The following is a 19,282-nucleotide window of genomic DNA, read 5'->3' on the forward strand; positions in this document are numbered from 1 at the left end:
ACAGAAGGTTCGGAATGTTCAAAGGGAGGCCCTCCATTCTTCCTCAGGTATTTACTGTGCAGGGTCTGCCGGCCTGTGCCCTAAAGGCCGGGTGAGCAGGTCACTGGCAGGACAGACAGGTCATTGCAGCTCTGTCCCGTACATGGGCACGCAGCCTTGAAGAGAAGACTAACGTGTGTGGTCAGGGAAGGCTGATGGGAGGGGTGACATCTGAAGGAGGAAAGCCTGGTGGCTGTTCGATAGAAGACCCTGGAAATGGGGGGCGTGGTGAGAAGTTGGGCTCTGAACGAGGCTCCCCAGTGGTGGTGAAGGAAGAGCTGCTGCCTCTGGGAGGCTGAGTTCTTAGCGATACCCCCGTGCAGACGAGGCAGAGACGGTGCAGTGGCGCCTGCCTGCGGGTGGAGGGGACAGGGGAGGCAGGTGTGTGTCCAGGATGGTGCTCTTGGTGGAGAGCCATAACCGGTAGAAAAGGCAGAGGTACCTGCACGGGGGCAGGCTCGGGGACGGTGGCAGGGCCTGTTGGGGGAGGTGTGCGGAACCATCCCGCGACTGCTGCTGACTCGTTCCTCTCTCGGCTGCTCAGGAACTTGGAATGTCACAAGCAGTTTGCCACCGGGCCCTCTTCCCAAGAAAAGGTGGAGCCCAGCCATCGGGCTTCATTTGTGGAGGTTCTGCCTTCCGAGCAGTGGCGTCGAGCCCACCGACAGTGACTGCCGCTGAGAAAAGCGGTTGGGTCTGTCGTGTTCACCGAGGTTACTTCCCACTCGCCTGCTGGTAGACACCGGCCCCGCCAGCAAGCTGCTGCCCTGGGCGCGGCTGGCACTGGGTGCCCCAAGCCGGCGGGCGGGGCGGGGGGGCCGTTGAGGAGTGCGTGCGACCCCATCAGTGCCCGGTGTCAGACACGAAGCCGACTGGCCTGTGGCTGTGGGCGGTGGGGGGATGCACGGAGCCCCCTCAGGGTCACTCCTAGGGCTGGCCGGCACCTGCCAGGGCTGGTACGTGGAGGAAAAGAGGACTCAGGCCGTGCGGGGTGGAGTGAGCTGTGCGATGCGGTAGCACACGGAGCCCTGTCGTGGTTCAGTGTTGCCGCCGGAGTGGGGTCCGCGCCGCTGCTGTGGGGGTTCGGGCAGCGCACATGCACCATCCACTTGGAATGGCCCTCGGTTCCGCCCATCCACACCTGTACCTCGTGGAATTCCAGCCAGCGCTCCGACTCCCGTCTCCACCTGACTCACCTCCCCGGATCCTGGGGTAGGCGCGCGGGTGGGCCCAGAGGTACCTGGAACTCACAGATCTGCCCTGGGCCCCCCTCTTCCTGCTGCAGCCCCCACAGCCCAGCCGTCCTGTAGCTTCCTCCCCCCAGGAAGGTGCAGGAATCTCCCAGCTCCCTTCCCGGGTGCTGCTCCCTCTCTCCATAGCTTTCAGATGGGGGACCCTGCCCCCTTCTTCGCCCACCTCCCCCAGCCACTTCTGGGTTGCTGAAACGGCACCTTTTCCTGACACTTGTGGACTGCAGTGCCCCTCCCCTCGCCGAAGAGCCTTGTAGTCATTTGTTAATTAGTAGTTTGTATAAAGAGGTGGAGACGGGTCCGGAATCGGGATACAGGTTTCCTTTTCTCCTCTGAACGTATGCTCAATTCTGTGGCGTTTTGTTTTTAAATATGCACTCCCCCCACCCCCCTTGTTTTTTTGTTTCTAGCAAGTAAAAACCAACGGTGATTTTTTTTTTTTCTTTCTGTATTTATAGGTCCTCTGCCTGACGGATGGGAACAAGCCATGACTCAGGATGGAGAAATCTACTATATAAACCATAAGAACAAGACCACCTCTTGGCTAGACCCGAGGCTTGACCCTCGTTTTGGTAAAGGTTCAACTCAAAACCTTTTTTAGATATTTTTGATAAGTGTGTGTGTGTGTGTGTGTGTGTGTGTGTGAATTTGGGAACATCCCCTGAAATAAAATTGCGTTGCTTTCTAGTATTGAACAGGAGGACTGCCCAGCCAGCTTTTCCAGTCCTGCTTTTATACCTCCTTACATATGTTCACTCTGCACCTGACACATGCAGGTGTGAGTCTGCTCTGCAGCCTGGGCGCCTGGGCTGGGGGCGGGGTGGGACGGCTTGTGGCAGCTTACTAACCAGAGTCCTGCTCCTTTCACCCTTTGAGCGACGCAGTGAATGTGCGTAAAACGGTCTTTCTAACTGCAGTGCTAGTCCGGCTGCCACACTGCTCTAAGGCCTGGGATGCCGGCTTTGGTCCTGACCCAGTGTCTGCTTCTGTGCGCCTGCAGCGAGGAGTGGCCTGTGCTGGAGGCTGTCTGGTTTTCTGTCCTCCACTGGGCTGGAGCTGTCACCCTGGGGAGGCGCCAGTGAAGGCATTTTCTCTGTTCTTCTCCCTCTGACTGGCTTTCTTTCTTTTAAGGAAGGTTCCTTAGTTTTTTATTCAGGAAACAAAAAAAGCAAAGCCGTATTCCCTTCTAAATCACCCTCTGCACAAAGGAACACTCCCCTCCCAAAAGCACACATTCACATTCTGATAATCATATACAACCTCTTTAGTGCCTTTTTATCCCGTGTTTTTCCGCTGTTCTATTATTTCAGTGGGGTTTCTGAGACACTCTTCCAAAGCCACGGAAAACTGAATCTAAAAAGGAGCAAAGCATTGTGGTTTTGAAGTTTGCATTTTGGACTGGATACAGCTAAATGAAAACAACGTGCAGATCATCGAGTAGGTCAGCCTGAGGAGTGTGGGGCTTTTGAAGCTCTGCGGGGTTGACCTAACAACAACTGTGGGGACTCTTACGGGAAGGAGGAATTAACTCTGTGAATGCCTTCAAAACACAATCCTGGGGGGAAAAGAAACTCTGCCCAGAGCTTCTTGGGTAAAATTACTTCCCTCTCAGAAACATTGTGAACGGTTTGGCTCTGTCTGTATGTATACCTTCAGAAACCTCCAACATCTGGGTTCCCCCCAAGCTGACTGGTCATTGGTGGGCTAGTTGGGACCCCCTGTTCACACGAAGCCAAGGTGGATCAGAGAACAGACTGTCCTTTTGACAGCCGCTTGGCTTCAATGTTAGACTTTTGAGCCTCAAAGTCTGTTTGGGTGTTAAAAAAGTAATGTGGCATGTTAATAATTTGCAACTTCAGATTTTATTTAATACTTCAGTAAGCCTTGTGGTTGAAATAGGAAGCCAAGTAAGGTAGAGAATTTTAATAAATGTTGCCATTTGTATGGACTGGAGCGATAACAGCCATGTTTCCTTAAGTCATATTTAATGAAATGGATTCACCTTGTCCACATTTTGGAGATTTTCTTTTTTTAAGTGGTCTGTGGTTCCCCCCCACCCCCACCCCCCCAACATAAGGTTATGAAAGATGATAATTAACTCTTGGCTAACTCCAGAAATCAGGAATTGGGACAAAGTTGTTGTTGTTGTTGTTTTTGCTTTGTTTTTTTCTGTAAGTGCTTTCAGTTAAAATAGTGAAATAAAGCAACTTGACCGTGACCCTAGGTAGATCCATTACACACAGAGCTTGGTCTTTGAAAACAGTTCTCCCACCCTGCCTTCAGCACGTGCATACGCACATTCAATTGCATATTCCAAAGAAAAGTTCCATAAAATTCTCTTACTGCCCACAGTTTCCCTGTTTGGGCCCACTGTGTGTGTGTCTTCCAGACAGGCTTGATAGCCTGCCAGAGCTTTTTATTTTGTGGCCTGACTTTTAATCTGTTCCAGACCTTTTCAGTCAGAGCCCCAGTGTAACAGGGGGGCGGGGGCTTCTCCAGGCTGGGGCTCTGCCGGTTAGAGCCAGGCTGCTGCGTGCGGGGGTGCTCATGAAGTCTGAGGTTCGAGACAGGAGTGGGTTTTATCTCTGCCAGAAAAATACAGATTGTCCGCTTTCTGACCCTTTGAGCTGTGCGCGTACAAACAAACGGTGGGTTCTTGTTTTGGTGGTTGTGAGGTTGCTTTCCTGTACTCCCCAAATCTGTATTATTTACGTGTGTTTAGCTTGGGTCAAGTTAATCTTCTCTTGGTAGAAGGGTCCACCTCTGTGTAAGCTGTGTGAGCTTGGCATCCCTTCCCTTCTTCAGACACCAGCCTCTTACACTTTAGAATCCTGTGTCCGTCCTCCTTCCTGCAGAAAGTTCATAAATTATCCATGTGACTGTAGGAAAGTAAAGAGTAATCTGTGGATTGCTTTTCTTTCATCCGATTTTCTTGTTTAACATTTAAAAACTCTACATTTTTGACATTTACGTTATTTTAGAGAATGTACTAGTAATTTGTAACAAATCATGAAGTGACATCACTGACAATAAGGATTCCCTGGTACTTACTGGCTTTGAGAAAAGAAGGGGTTTTGTTTGGTTTTAAGGATTCCTGTTAGGAATTTTGAATTAATCCAATTAGGAATTGGTGCCTGAATATTATGTAGGCTGTTACATTACTTCATATAATGACTCTTTCCTGGAGATTTTAAATATGTAAATGTATTGTAAACATGAAGAGTCTCAAGTTTTAAACATTTCCTTGTTATGTAATGGTCCTACGAATAGTGTCTGGTAAAAGCCCTAATGAAAACACACAAAAATATCATTTCTTTTTAGAATGAAAGATCTCCAAAACACTAATAATCAGGGGACTCATCTTTTGTGTAATGTTACTGTCCTTACTGTTTATATGAAAGGACATATTAAATAATGTTAGCAATTTGTGTTTCTGGAAATAAGTGCTGATGGTACCACTGGAAAAAAACATGTTTGGTGTAAATGGAATATTGGAACTAGAGATTTGGGCTAAAAAATAGATCTTTTGAGTCTTAAACGATGTAATGAACAATCTGGTGTGGCAAAAACAGAATAGTCTTTAATTCCTAACAGTTCTGTGCATAGAAATTCCGTGCACAGAAATGTGACAGGTAATTAAAACCCAGATGTTGATTTTGGTTCTTTGTTTCAGTTTCCCAAAACTTGGTGTGTGTGTGTTTGTGTGTGTGTGAGAGAGAGAGAGAGAGAGAGAGAGAGAGAGAGAGAGAGAGGGAATTTCCTAAAATAAAGATAACTAAAATGAAAAAAGGAAGAATAGATAATTTATTAAGACTCATAGCCAAAGTTAAGCACGTATTTTTTTATTTTATTTTATTTTAATGTTTTATTTATTTTTGAGACTGAGAGAGACAGAGCATGAGCAGGGAAGGGGCAGAGAGAGAGAGGGAGACAGAGAATCTGAAGCAGGCTCCAGGCTCTGAGCTGTCAGCACAGAGCCGGACATGGGGCTCGAACTCACAAGCCACGAGATCATGACCTGAGCCGAAGTCGGGCGGTTAACCGACTGAGCCACCGAGGCACCCCAAGCACATATTTCTTCATCAAGGTTAAATTTTTGCATCAATAATGAGAGGTTTATTAAAAATTTTAACTTTTTAGATATACATTAACCTTTTCTTTTTAACACCAAACATTCTCGATAGCTGTTGTAATAAGTGAAGTGGTACTTTACTTTTGATGAAAATGTACCTAATGACCAACTGAATACCTAAGTCTGCTCTAGTGGACACAGGAAAATGCACTGAAGGCCGTGGACCCTGAACTGTATCTCCGTGAATGGAGTCTTGGGTGGATAGAATGTCAACATCTAACCATTTGAATTTTACTAAAACAAGTGTCTGGATAATCCTGCATTAAAGTATTTTTTTTCCTTACACTCTTTTAAATCTTTCCTGGTGATCCCAAATTGTACATACTGGGTTGTAGACTGCATCTTTCACTCCTTAGGAGAGAGGGAAAAAGATAATTCATTGTATTTTAGGTAAGAAGAACTGTTGCTAATGAAAAAATTTCAATGGATAAACCTCCCAAAATTTGGCCCTGGAAAGAAATTTATAATGCCTCTAACCCGCGTTTGTCAAGCTGTAGCTGGGCGGGGAAAAGCGGTATTCTGGGGCCGGGGGCGCTCAGCATCCCTGGCCCTCACTCACCAGGGCCACTCAGTCGCTGTTGACTCCCCACACCAACACATACGTGCTTAACAAAAAATAATGGGGGAAGACATACGAAGAATTGCTCCAAATAGGTGTTCCTCTGGGACGTAGGGAAAGGTTCTATAGTTCTGTGACAGAACTGGAGTCTGAACTTGATCTTTTCAGACCTAGAAGTGTTTTGAAATTTAGATTTCAAGCAGTTACTGTTTTAGAAAGACCCCTAATTCATCAACACTGATACGTGGACATTTCAGAGGGAAGAAGGTGACAATGGTTAATGCATTTCTATTGTGACTCACCTTGAGGAAATTACTCCGAGGTTTCCAGTTACAGAAGAGATGGCCTGATGGCAGCGGAGTGTGAAGCCGTCCGGATGGGTTATCATGCCGTCTCTATCATGTTCTTAAGAGCCTGTCTTCCAGCCTCAGTTTTGGCCTTTCCCTAGAGTAGGAGCTTAGCAGTTGGTTCTCTTTAAGGAAAGTTCTAATGACCAGAAAGTATGTGTCCCTTTATTACCTAGAAATTTACTTCCCGTCAGATTTGTGAGTACAGTTCAATCCCAGAAGCATTCTCTGTCCTACTGTGGCTTGTCCATTTTTTTTTTCTTTCGTGCACTAAGAGTTCTGGGATCTCAACCAGGTCGCTCCCCTTCTCTGGACACCGTTTTACTACTGACTCTTTAAATGTAACATGCAAGGTAGTCCTTTTTTTATGTGTGCGTTTTCCACTGAGGAAGATAATTAGGGTGTGTCTCAACTTTTGTATGCCTTCCAAACATCCTGTTTTCACATCCACAGAAGGACAGAAGGTAGCTAGCCTCCCGCTTACTGTGTAGTGGTTATTCCGTAATGTGCTGAGTTCAGGTGAGCTCTGATGCAGAAGATGTTACCTGCTCAATCGGGAATCGAGATCTGAGCTTTTCTGGTACCATAGAATAACCCAGCTCACTCAGAAGAGTACCTGACTTCTCTTGACTTACATGTGATGAGATTATACTGGATGCTTTTTGAGAATTATTTCTGGCGCTTAATTAAAATTTAATAAAGATGCTAGATTGTGGGTTCTTCAGTGACTGCTTTGGACCCTTGCTTAAGGCTACTCCCCAGCAGCCTTACGGACTCAAGCCCGTGAGTTTTCAGAGACACTTTTGGACTTTTTATTGCATCATCTCAGTTTAGCACTTGGGCCTCCGGTCACAGCTGGGAAGTACTTTTGAAGAGGAGACAGAGAAATCTTTCAGCCCTTAACCTAAAGACGAGCCTGATCCCATGGTGCGTATGCCCAGGAAACAGACCTGATTGGGGGGGGGGGGGGGGAGGCCGTTCTGCGTCGAACAGTTTGGTCCTCACTCAGTCTCTGGATGCAGAGGAGTTTAAAAATGCTTGGGGCGCCTGGGTGGCTCAGTCGGCTAAGCGTCCGACTTCAGCCAGGTCACGATCTCGCGGTCCGTGAGTTCAAGCCCCGCGTCGGGCTCTGGGCTGATGGCTCAGAGCCTGGAGCCTGTTTCCCATTCTGTGTCTCCCTCTCTCTCTGCCCCTCCCCCGTTCATGCTCTGTCTCTCTCTGTCCCCAAAAAAATAAATAAACGTTGAAAAAAAAAAATGCTTACATTAGCAGGGTTCAGCTTGGCTGCCTTAAAGATGGTGCATCTTTGGTATGCTTTGTTTCAAAAATGGAGAACTCCTGTAAAGCTGCTCTGAGAGAAAAGGCAAAAGCCTGATGGAAGCTGATGTGAAGTAATATCCCAGGCTGTGTACGTAGTGAAGTCTGACTTAAAACACAGTTCGAGATTGTTAGCAATTATTACCCTTATTTTATGCTTTTTTTTAAACTTAAGTCAGCACTTAGTGAAATGAGTATCTATTTTTTGAAATGAGTGTTTTAACGCCGAAGATTGTAGAATATCAAAATGATTTCAGTACCGGAGGTTTACTGTTTTATTTGTGTACGTGTGGTTTGTGTTATCATGTTTGGTTTTTGCTTTTTAATGTTACATTCAGGAGGATGGTGCCCAAAAACTTGATCCATGATGATAAAAGCAGTCTCACCAACGGTGAGCACACGTGTGTTAGTGAGTTTGCATGTAGTTTGTATTCGATGGTGGTTTACGGATGCAATCACACAGTGAAGAAACATCTTTTGTTTTACGGGAGTTATCCATGTGGAATTTTTAAAACTTAAAATCTTTATAAAAAAAATGTTTTCCTTTTAATGTTTACTCATTTTTTGAGAGCTAGAGAGAGAGAGCTTCAGCGGGGGAGGGGCAGAGAGAGAGAGGCAGATGCAGAATCCGAAGCAGGCTCCAGGCTTCGAGCTGTCGGCACAGAGCCCAGTGCAAGGCTCAACTCACGAACCGTGAGATCACGACACAAGCTGAAGTCAAACGTTTAACCGACTGAGCCACCCAGGAGCCCCTTTCATGCCAGTCTCTTGATAGATGTTTGAAAGAAGTTGAATTGACCTAACTAATGGTTTGTTGTCAGTATTTTTTAAACAGTTTAAAGATTTAAAGTCTTAAACCCAGTTTTGGGGCCTGTGGGTTGATGTTTGGGAAAGGAGCAAAGTACAGAGTGTGAGAGGGAGGGACTGAGGGATGAGGGACTCCCCACCCCCTGCCTGTGATGAGACCTGGGCCCTGGGGCTCAGAGCCTGCAGCCAAGCCCTGAGCTGGGGCCTGGAGCCGGGGTCTGGAGGAGGTGAGCTGCTGTCACCTAAAAAAACCACAGTGAGATGCCGGCCGGTAGCCGGTCAGACTGCTAAAATCAAGGACAGACTGTGCAAGAGTTGACCGGAATATGGAGAAGTTGGAACCCTCACTGGGTGCTGAGGGGACTGAAAACTGATACAGCCGTTTTGGAAAACGGTGTTGGCAGATCCTTGAGTCGGACACACAGTCGCACTAGGGCCTCGCAGGTCCTTTCCTAGGTGTTTATGCAAAAGAAGTGGAAACCGAGCATCTGCACAGACACCTGAACACGAGTGCTCCGCGGTGTCCTTCACAGCAGCCAAGAAGTGGAAATGACACAGGTGCCCGTCAGTTGATGAACGGATGAAAAGGGTGCTACATCCGCATGGTGGAATGTTACTTGGCAGCAAAAAGACAGGAGATGCTGGTACGCACTGCAAAGATGGTTGAACCTTGAACACGTGCACGGTGAAACCCGCCAGTCCCAGAGGCCACGTACTGTTTTACTCTGTTGATCCGTTCTGTCCAGGATCAGCACATCTACAGACGGAAATCTGTCACTGTCTCCCGGAGTTGGGGGCACAGGAAGTGTAGTGCTGAGGATACCCAGTCTCTTTCAGGGGATGAAAATGTTCTGAAATTGGTGATGGCTACACAATTCTGTGAATCTATACAAGCTGTTAAAAGGGTGACATAGGTCAGTAAAACTTATTTTTTAAGATTTTATTTTTTTTTAAGTCTACTTATTTTTGAGAGAGAGACAGCATGAGCAGGGGAGGGGCAGAGAGACAGGGAGAGGGTCATTCCCAAGCAGGGTCGGAGCTGTCGGCCCAGAGCCCTACACGAGGCTCAAGCTCGTGAACTGTGAGATCCTGACTTGAGCCAAAACCAAGTCAGACACTTAACCGACTGAGCCACCCAGGCCCCCAAGATTTTATTTTTAAGTAATCTCTACACCCAACATGGGGCTGGAACCCATAATCCCAAGGTCAAGAGTTGGTCGCTCTACCGACTGAGCCATCCAGGCACCCCAGTAAAGCTTACTTTTTAAGAAATCATTCCTGGCACAGCACTGCCATTTGAGTACATAGCTTAATCAAGAGCATTCATTTCTTTTAACAAGTCTATTATTTTATAGTCTTGAGTATCCTTGTAGATATGTGCAAAACCTAAAATTTGTTTTTAAATGTTAAGAACAAACTAATATGTAGGCATGCAGTGTCCGAGACTTGATAAAATATTAGACAAAGTAAAACGTGCCTTCTTGAGTCATGAGGGACTGGGTGTAAGTTAACGTTTTAAAGGTTCAGACACTGGTTCCAATTTTAAATTTATGCTTAATGAAGGTATCACTAGGACTGAATGTATTTTCCCAAAGTTTATGGTTGATTGTCAGTTCTGTAATACTTGGTAATATTTCAAGATTGAGGTTAGCAATTATGAAGTCTTAAAAACATTCTGAAATTTGAAAATGCAGGTCCTGAAGATGAAGTCTGGGAAGAGACCCGCCAGGGGCATGGCCTCCTGTGTGTTGAGAAGGTGGTGTCTTTTCAGTAATTGCTGAGACCATAGCTTGCTACCATAAAGCTGACAGGACTGATTTGTTAAGTGAAACTTGAAACAGTTACTATTTCATAGTCCAAGCTGCACAGACTCTGAATTTTAAAATACAGAATATTTTTTTAAAATCCTGTCATATTTTTTAAGGACTTTTTTTTCTCTTTACCTTCTAGAAATGTTATTAAAAATGGAGGAGACCTTGGGATTTCAGTAGTTGATCACGGAGAGAAGAACTTTGCAGTGCTGTTCTGTTTTTTTTTTGTTGTTGTTGTTGTTGTTTTAGCCGCCCTGCCCCCTTTTCCTGGGAAACAAAGCCTGTTTTGTTTCTCCCCTGCTTGTGAGGTCTCTGCCAGGCCCCTGTGGGTGCGCTGCTCTGCTTTGTCGAAATGCGAGAGATACTAAGAAGGTAAAGAGCAGGATGCTTCTGGAGGGAATCATTCCAGCTTCCGTAGATCAGCGGGGTTGTTTGAGTTGGTCACTGAAATACGCTCTTCATAGGGAAAGCTTGTAGCACTGTTTGTATCCACAGGTAACAGCATTTGGGCAGACACAATTAAGTCCTCACCACTGTCAGCCAGAGAGACCATATCTGTTGCTAGTTTTGTGCAAACTTCTGTTCAGTTCTGCAGAGTTGTTTTTCCTTCATCTTTTGCTCTCCTGTTTCTCCCTTTATGTGGGTTTTGAATAGTTAAATAAGCTTAGATCTGAAAAAGAGCCTACCAACCAATTCAGGAGCCTTCAGCAGCCCTCACTGTCCTTGATGATCACCGCTAACAGTATTTAATTCTGGAAAACTGAAGGGAAGCACAGGATCCTTCCCTCTTTATTTTCAAGCAATTTGTTATTGTCCATTTTCACAACAGTACATATTTATATTAACTTGTTAAATGTTGTATTTCTTAATAAAAATCCAGTGGGGAAAGCTGAATTTTCACATGCTTCTTACTAGATGAAATATGTAAGTGTATAGCTCGAGAGTCAGTTTTGCAATCAGTCAAGTTATTAATGGGCTATTTCGTAGCAGTTTCTTGCTTAAATTATTTAATTGCTTGGAACCCCAATAGCTGTTTGTTCTAAGTTGCACTTTATGAGGTGTTCACTGCATGTGATCGGTTCTCAGATCATCCCCTCAACTCCTCCACACTGAAATAGCAAATGTATAGAACATTTCTGAGGGGAAATATATCGACTACTGAGTATTGTGCTGGAATGCCAGGAGTGTGTTTCACTAAAGGAGAAGGATGTCTCAGGGTTGAGTTAAGACTCCACTACCCATTTTTTCCGTTTAGATCTTACTGGAAAGATAAATATTTGTATCTCTGAATTGTAGTGTACTGACAAACCGGCAGTGGCCTGGTAAAGTGGGAGAAGGCAGAGGGCAGCCTGATTATCTGTAGGACTAGGAATCTTAAAGTTTAGGAAGAAGTGCCCCAGGGAAGGAACAAGGTGGCATTTGTGGAGCACCTCTTGTCCCCAGGGCCAGAGTGTGTGCTCTGCATAGATTAATCTCCACAGTGTCTCCGAAAGGGACATACAGTATCCCCAGACACAGTTGAAGAAGCTGAGGATTAGAGGAATGACTGAGTTGTGGGGTTGGTTTGACTACAGAGGCAATGTGTTTGGTATTGTGACAATACCTGTTGGTGACAAGTAGATGTAAGCAGTTGTATTAAATGAGATTGTTGATTCCAGACTTAAACGTGTTTGGAAGCATAACGGTGTCCTGAATAGCCTATGATTTAAATGGAAATCACAATACAGATTGTGGCAGATCTTAGCACTTAAAATTTCGGCTTATTTTTTTGTATCCATTCCCCTACAAAATGCTAAACTACAACCGTGATTATGAAACTTTAAGCCATTTATTCTTTCTAAAGACAGATCATAAATAAATATGATTTTTGTTGGGCAGTATAAGACAACTAATCCGGCTTTGAACAGCATGGAGCGGCAGGTCCTGTTTTGACGTCCCGTCTCTGCTCTGCCAGACAAAATACTAAAAAGAGATCACCAGAAAGACATGACTAGGGTCATAAATTGGGGAAAATAATCTCTGTGGGTCAGAAGGTAAAACCCACATAATACAGTGAGCAAGGGCAGGCAGGTTTAGGGGCCTCGGGTCCTGAGGATGTCAGGAGCTCAGAGTGTTACGGACAAGGGAGACAGGACAGCTGTGGGCCTGGCCTAGTCCAAGAGCGAGGACTCACCACGCATCAAGTACAAATCTCAGCAATCCGTACACAGACCCTGTTCTTTTAACTACAGTGCAGTTAAATTAGATTCCTATGGGGCGCCTAGGCTCACTAGGTTCAGCGCACTAGGTTTAGCATCCACTAGGTTTAGCGTCCGACTTCAGCTCAGGTCATGATCTCGGGGCTTGTGAGTTCAAGCCCCGCCTCAGGATCTGTGCTGACAGCTCAGAGCCTGGAGCCTGCATCAGATTCTGTGTCTCCCTTGCTCTCTTCCCCTACCCCCCTTCTCAAAAATAAATGAACGTGTTAAAAAAAAAAAAAATAGTCCCGATAAAAAAAGTCAGCTTCGAAAAATGTATATGGTTTGCCCTACCAGCCATTAACACATATCATTAATGTTGGGATTAAAATTGTGGCACCTGGGATAAGATTAATGAATAGAAAGTCCAGAAGCAACGTAATGTGGCAATTTAGTCTGATAAAGATGTCTTTGGGGGAAGGATATACTTTATGTGGGTGGTGTTGGGCAAATAGGCATGAAAATATAAAATCAGATTTATTCACTCCATATTCCAGGATAAATTCCGAGTGGAGTGGATTGAATTGCCAAATAAATACATAAAAAGAAAGTGAATAGCTTTTGAATTAAAAAGTTGATGAATTGCTTTGTCATCAGGGAGTGGGGAAAACATAGCCCAAATTTCAAAAAGACTGATAAATTTGTTTAAAAAATGCAATTATATGGAAAAAGCAAACTAAAAAGAGAGATGGTAAACTGAGGGAGATTATTTGTAACATATATGTGACCACAGCTGTCTCCCCCTCGTATATAAAGATTATCTGAAATAGAGAACGTAAAGAAAGACTAGCAAGTCTCTTGGAAAAGGTACAGACACAATTGGCATGAAAAATGCAAATGGCCCTTTAAAATAGGGAAATGGATCAAACTTTTGAAATAAAACGTAGCAAAGTAAAATTACATTGACCAACCATTTCTCACTTTTCAGATTGGCAGAAGTCCAAAAGCTTGGCAAGGATTTCATGGGGAAAAAGGACTGTCCTACGTCACTGGTAGGGATACAGCCAGATACAACCCTGGTGTGGGAGGGAAGAAGCAGGGAGACTTGGCAAAAGTACTCATTTTTAACATGAAGTCAGCCACCTCTCCCAACCAGGGCTCCACCCCAAGATACAGTAACAAAGAGACAAAATAATGTGTGTATGAGCTTATTCTAGGATAGTGAAAACTTAACAGGAAATTGGTTGAACGGGATACTAATAAGCTATTTTAAAAAGAGAATGAGAGAAAACCCCTCTATCCTGCTTTGGAGTGGTCCCAAGGATATGTTGTTGGTGAGGAAATAACAAAAAAGGCAAAGTGGAGACGAGCAGGAAAGTAGCCTTAGCGTACGCGCTGCCCTGTGTGTAAGAAGTGTGCGTGTGGTTGCGTGTGATTTTGCAGACACTGGTGACTGTTGGCTGCGAGCTGGTCAGGGTGGGGGGAGTAGGGCAGGGTTCTCCAGTTCCACAGCACAGTGTCACAAGTGAATCTGTAAATTGAGTTGGTGGCCGTGTGACAGGGAGAGGGACTCTTAGGTAACTAACCCACAGTGATGTGACCGTATGTACCTAATGAATGTTTTGAGTCAACAGTGACAAATTAGAAGCTTGTAATAGTCATTTTGTTGGGCATAAGTTTAACAGTCTGGGGAGGGCAATACCTATTAATGTTGTTAATTAACAGGTTTCTCAGCATAAGAGAAAATGCTCGTAAGATCACAGAATCCAAGTAAACACCCCGAATGGTAGGTACTGAGATTACGTCTGGATGAAAGGCGATGATGTTTGCTTCAGAATAATCGGGGAGACAGCAGGATAGAAGGGACTCCATGTGCCTGGATTAGGGTGCTGCCTGATGAGCACGTGAAGATCTGTCATCTGTGTTTTTTCTACTTCTCTCTCTGTGGAAATTATTTGGAAACTTTGAAACCTGTTTGGAAGCATTACAGTGTAGTAAATAGCTCATGAGTCAGATGGAAATCTCAGTAGAAACTATAAGTATTGGGAATGGAACAGTCATGAATTACACTATTTGAAGATGTAGGACACTCAGGAAAAGCACGACTTAAGGGTACATTTATTGACTTAAGTCCTCCAAGAAAAGATTTAAACTAAACGACCTAAAGTCAGGAAGTTAGAAAAAGAACTAGAGAAAGCCTGGAGAGAAAAGGCGGGAGCCTCATCACCTACTGCACCCTGCCCACCCCGTAGGCCGGACTGAACGAGGCCGTTGTGCATGAGTTTGGCCTGTAACGGTCTTTCCTGCGATGTCCTCAGCTCCGTATCAACACACCTGGTGCCACAGCACAGGTGGCCCGTCTTTGGTGGAATTTGCTCGAGTTATATACATTGTCTTCACTACTTACATTTCTTTTTTTTTTTTTTTTTTTATAATATATGAAATTTATTGTCAAATTGGTTTCCACAAAACACCCAGTGCTCATCCCAAAAGGTGCCCTCCTCAATACCCATCACCCACCCTCTCCTCCCTCCCACCCCCCATCAACCCTCAGTTTGTTCTCAGTTTTTAAGAGTCTCTTATGCTTTGGCTCTCTCCCACTCTAGCCTCCTTTTTTTCTTTTTTCCTTCCCCTCCCCCTTGGGTTTCTGTTAAGTTTCTCAGGATCCACATAAAAGTGAAAACATAGGGTATCTGTCTTTCTCTGTATGGCTTATTTCACTTAGCATCACACTCTCCAGTTCCATCCATGTTGCTACAAAGGGCCATATTTCATTCTTTCTCATTGCCACGTAGTACTCCATTGTGTATATAAACCACAATTTCTTTATCCATTCGTCAGTTGATGGACATTTAGGCTCTTTCCATAATTTGGCTATTGCTGAGAGTGCTGCTATAAACATTGGGGTACAAGTGCCCCTATGCATCAGTACTCCTGTATCCCTTGGATAAATTCCTAGCAGTGCTATTGCTGGGTCATAGGGTAGGTCTATTTTTAATTTTCTGAGGAACCTCCACACTGTTTTCCAGAGTGGCTGCACCAATTTGCATTCCCACCAACAGTGCAAGAGGGTTCCCGTTTCTCCCCATCCTCGCCAGCATCTATAGTCTCCTGATTTGTTCATTTTGGCCACTCTGACTGGCGTGAGGTGATATCTGAGTGTGGTTTTGATTTGTATTTCCCTGATGAGGAGCGACGCTGAACATCTTTTCATGTGCCTGTTGGCCATCCGGATGTCTTCTTTAGAGAGGTGTCTATTCATGTTTTCTGCCCATTTCTTCACTGGGTTATTTGTTTTTCGGGTGACTACTTACATTTCTGCCTCAGTGAATACTCAACTCGAGTTTTTTTAGCACCGACCTTGTTCTAGATGCTGCAGAGCCCCGAGGATACATAGGCCATTCCTGTGCTGGCGCCTGGAGGGACGAGGGTCTTAGCGCATCGTGGATGCCGCGAAATGCCGGGCAGTTCACTCAGATCTCCCAGAGTTGGCACTTACCAGGCGGCCTCTGTGGCACAGCCGAGGATGCATGAGAAATTGTCATGAGGAGTTGGGTACCTGCCTGGGGCAGCAGTGGGTCGCAGGAGCTGTCTGCGTACGTTAGGTCGGATTTTGGTGGTGAGGGTCACAAGAGAGGTTGGTCTGTAACGTTCCTTTCTTCGAATGCCCTTGTGTCAGGATTGTGTTGGCCTCGTGAATGCTGTGTGAAGTGTGTCTTGTTTGCTGTTGTCTGGAGAAGGTGGTGTGAGATTGGTATTCTCATTCAACATTTGTGAAGTTGTTTGGGCCTGAGGTTTTGTTGGTCAGTGTGTATTAACGATTTAGTAGAAGCAGGGACCCAAAGTCTCACCTTGAACAGTTGTACGCGTGTCTGAAAAGGTGATGTGTCCTTCCCATTTTCACATAATAAAACTTCCTCCGCGGGAAATCCAGTAGAATAAGGATCCACCCGTTTCTGATTGTCACATGGTTACAGGTTCAACTAGGAACCAGCTCCTGAGTCTCCCTGGGCTGTGTGAGGGGACACGGCGGTGTTGCTGGAGATGAGCCTCTGCTGTCCAGATCGCGGGGGCTTGTTCGATCACGAGCGAGCCTCCCGTCGTGGAAATCTGCTTGTGTGTTAAGGGTTGATCATTTTAATGGGCTTTGCTGCTCTGAATGCTGAGTGTCATTTTGTGGGACTTGCATCTTTATATTTGTCATAAACCCTGTGCTCACGTCATTGACACTCCAGAAGTCACCACAGACGTCCCTGCCGCTCAGTCCTTTGTCAGCCTCCCAGCTCTAGAGGCAGCGGACAAGACGGGTCCCCAGCCTGCGCTCGATCCTCTCTGGATGTGCGTGTAACGCGTCCTGTGCTTCCTGTGACATGCTTTGCTTTTACGTGGCATGTCGTCTGCCCCTGTCGCTGCAGGTGAGAGCGTCTTCTTGTTTCGGGCTCTCACCTGGCTGGCATCTTGTAACGGCAGCAGGGGTGACAGCGAGAACAGTAAATTAACCTAACCGTCATCCTGTCGGTGGCTTTCCTGCTGCACTGACTGTGCCCAGATGCTTTTGAAAACCTGTCCTTTGCATTTACGATTAGATTTTTAGGACCGATGTTTTGTTTCATTTTAGCCGTGAACCAGAGGGTCGGGCAGAGCGCCCCGGCGAAGCAGCCCCCGCCCCTGGCCCCGCAGAGCCCACCGGGGGGCGTCCTTGGCAGCGGCGGCTCCAACCAGCAGATGCGGCTGCAGCAGCTGCAGATGGAGAAGGAGAGGCTGCGTCTGAAGCAGCAGGAGCTGCTCCGGCAGGTGAGGCCCCAGGTTAGAGGCCAGCCTTCGCTTTTCGGGCTTCGCTTGCCGCGCGTGGGTCGGGGGGCTCGGCGCTCTGTCACGGCTGGGGTGACGCAGACGACGCGCCGGCTCCGTTCTCGTCCTGCTTCCCCGACCCGGCCCCCATCGCGGGTGGGCGCCTGTCCCCCCTGGGCTGCAGAGCCGTAGACGGCGCGGCTCGGACCGTTTTGCCCTCGGGACCCTGGCGCGTCCCTCGGAAGACCCCTTTTCCCGGAGACGGAAGTCCGTCAGGGGTGATAGGTCACTAAGGCGTTTCTCAGAGGACGCATGGGATTCGGCGTGGCCGAATCCAGGGTGTTTGACTTAAAACGTAATACACGTTGCCCCCCGTTGAGAAGGTCCCTGCGCTGGTAGGCCCGGGTGCGGCCTACCCCTGGATGGCTGGGAACCTGTCAGGACCTGTCCCCGGAGTTTCCCTTCAGAAAGTGCCGCTGGTCTTCGTGTTCCACCAGGGCAGACGGTCCGTCCCCTCAGGATGCGCTGGGCCCCGCCTTGTTCCGGAAGGCGAGCTGAGGCCACAGGGTTCAGACACCGGGGATGCGGTCTTAGAGTCACTTACTGTTGAAGTTTTACGTCAACTGTTGTGACAGTCCACACGACAGGGAGTGCGATTCTGAAAGTGCGGGAGGCGAGGGTCCGCGAGGACAAAGCCGCCTCCTCCTCCTCCTCCTCCTCCTCCTCCTCCTCCTCCTCCTCCTCCGTGTCCTGAGTTCTCTTCTCGGGCGTCAGTCCCCACCAGTTTCTCATTCTGTGTTTCCAGACACATCCTCCGTGTTCACAGACGTGAAACACGTGCATCCGCTACTCGTCTTGCGGTTGCAGTGTGCCACGTGTGGAAGTGACCGCCTCGACCCGGGTGCGGGCGCTTCTGAGGGCCGTGCGCTCCCAGTGTTCCTGGAAACCGTGATTTGAGAAACTGGAGCCCTGGGGAAGGAACCTAAGCCGGGGAAGCCCCAGACAGACTCCGCTTGAGGCCGTGCTGCCCGCGACCTGTCGTGTAACTCGAGCGTGCTTGGCGCCCACAGCGGGTCCTCATGGCAAGGGCTGTGCCAGGGCGGGTGTCAGGGAGCCGTCGTGACGGACGGAGTGCTTACCTGCCCTCGAGAGGGTGCAGAAAGGAAGCCGACGCAGTTCACTGTGTCTCTTTCCGACAAGTTACTGGAAAGGGAAAATAATTTTCCTTTAAATTAAACTTTATCCTCGGAACAAGGAAATACCATCAAGGATGTAATCATGTCTCTGTTAGAAGAAAGAACGCAGCGTTTCACTCCATCACTGATGGGTCCTAGGTGGTCCAAGGAAGGACGAGGCTCAGTATCACACACGGGGTGAAAACCATCAAAACTGAGAAATCTCACTAAGAACAATTAGTTAATTGCCAGTGTCAAAGTCTTAACTATTTTAAAGTGTCCTGAGTTTTTTAAAGTCTAGAAATGGGCCGTCCATCATTATGTTGCATTCCGTAGATCGGCCTGGGCTTTTTGTTTGTCTGTTGTATTGTCTTGTTTTTTTTTTTGTGATGGGCGATGCTGCTGTTTATAAAACTCTTCCTCCCAAAGAGTTTTTCCAAGTCTCTCTCTCACTCTTCCTGTGGGTGATGGGTCCTGGCCAACATAGCTTAGCTTCCTTTATGGGTAATTTCTTTGTTTCTACTTTACTACTGACTGTGTTGTTGTCTTTTCTTAATGTGGAAGTGACAGATCTCCTCTATTCTTATACTAATAGTCCGTTTGTTAGGATTTTTTGGTTTTGTTTTTTGGCAATCAGTATAAATTCATTATGTCTTAAGTCTTTTGGCTTCCTGTGAATTTGTTAGTTTCTCTTATCACTGAAACATTAAATTATATATTTTTTCCTGCTTCTGATTCTCAGAAGCAAACAATCTACCTGACCAACTCGCATTTTATTTGGGTCCTGACACCTCAAGCCTTGCTGTCCTGTCCTTGCTGTTGAGTCCTCGGGGAGGTTTTGGTTTCTTGTGACTCCGTCGGCTCCTGTCTTCCTCGG

The 19,282-nt window shown here is 46.6% G+C and overlaps 1 protein-coding gene and 1 long non-coding RNA gene across 9 annotated transcripts in view; both read left to right on the forward strand.

Moving 5' to 3' along the window:
• The window catches only part of YAP1 (Yes1 associated transcriptional regulator), a 114,284-nt gene that overhangs the window by 75,078 nt on the left and 19,924 nt on the right, over positions 1-19,282 (forward strand). For 2 of the 8 annotated variants that reach the window (XM_045486579.1, XM_045486584.1), the window contains exons 4-5: positions 1,748-1,867; positions 17,058-17,245. In XM_045486579.1, coding sequence (XP_045342535.1) covers positions 1,748-1,867; positions 17,058-17,245 — 308 coding nt within the window. The remainder of the gene's footprint in view (positions 1-1,747; positions 1,868-17,057; positions 17,246-19,282) is intronic. The other 6 variants (XM_045486581.1, XM_045486585.1, XM_045486582.1 and 3 more) reach the window with 3 other exon arrangements.
• Positions 8,305-11,285, forward strand: LOC123602232. The gene is made up of 2 exons (XR_006714420.1): positions 8,305-9,365; positions 10,402-11,285. It is a non-coding gene; the product is annotated as an uncharacterized LOC123602232 (long non-coding RNA).

This window comes from Leopardus geoffroyi, chromosome D1, assembly GCF_018350155.1.
Source record: "Leopardus geoffroyi isolate Oge1 chromosome D1, O.geoffroyi_Oge1_pat1.0, whole genome shotgun sequence".
Taxonomy (NCBI): Eukaryota; Metazoa; Chordata; class Mammalia; order Carnivora; family Felidae; genus Leopardus; species Leopardus geoffroyi.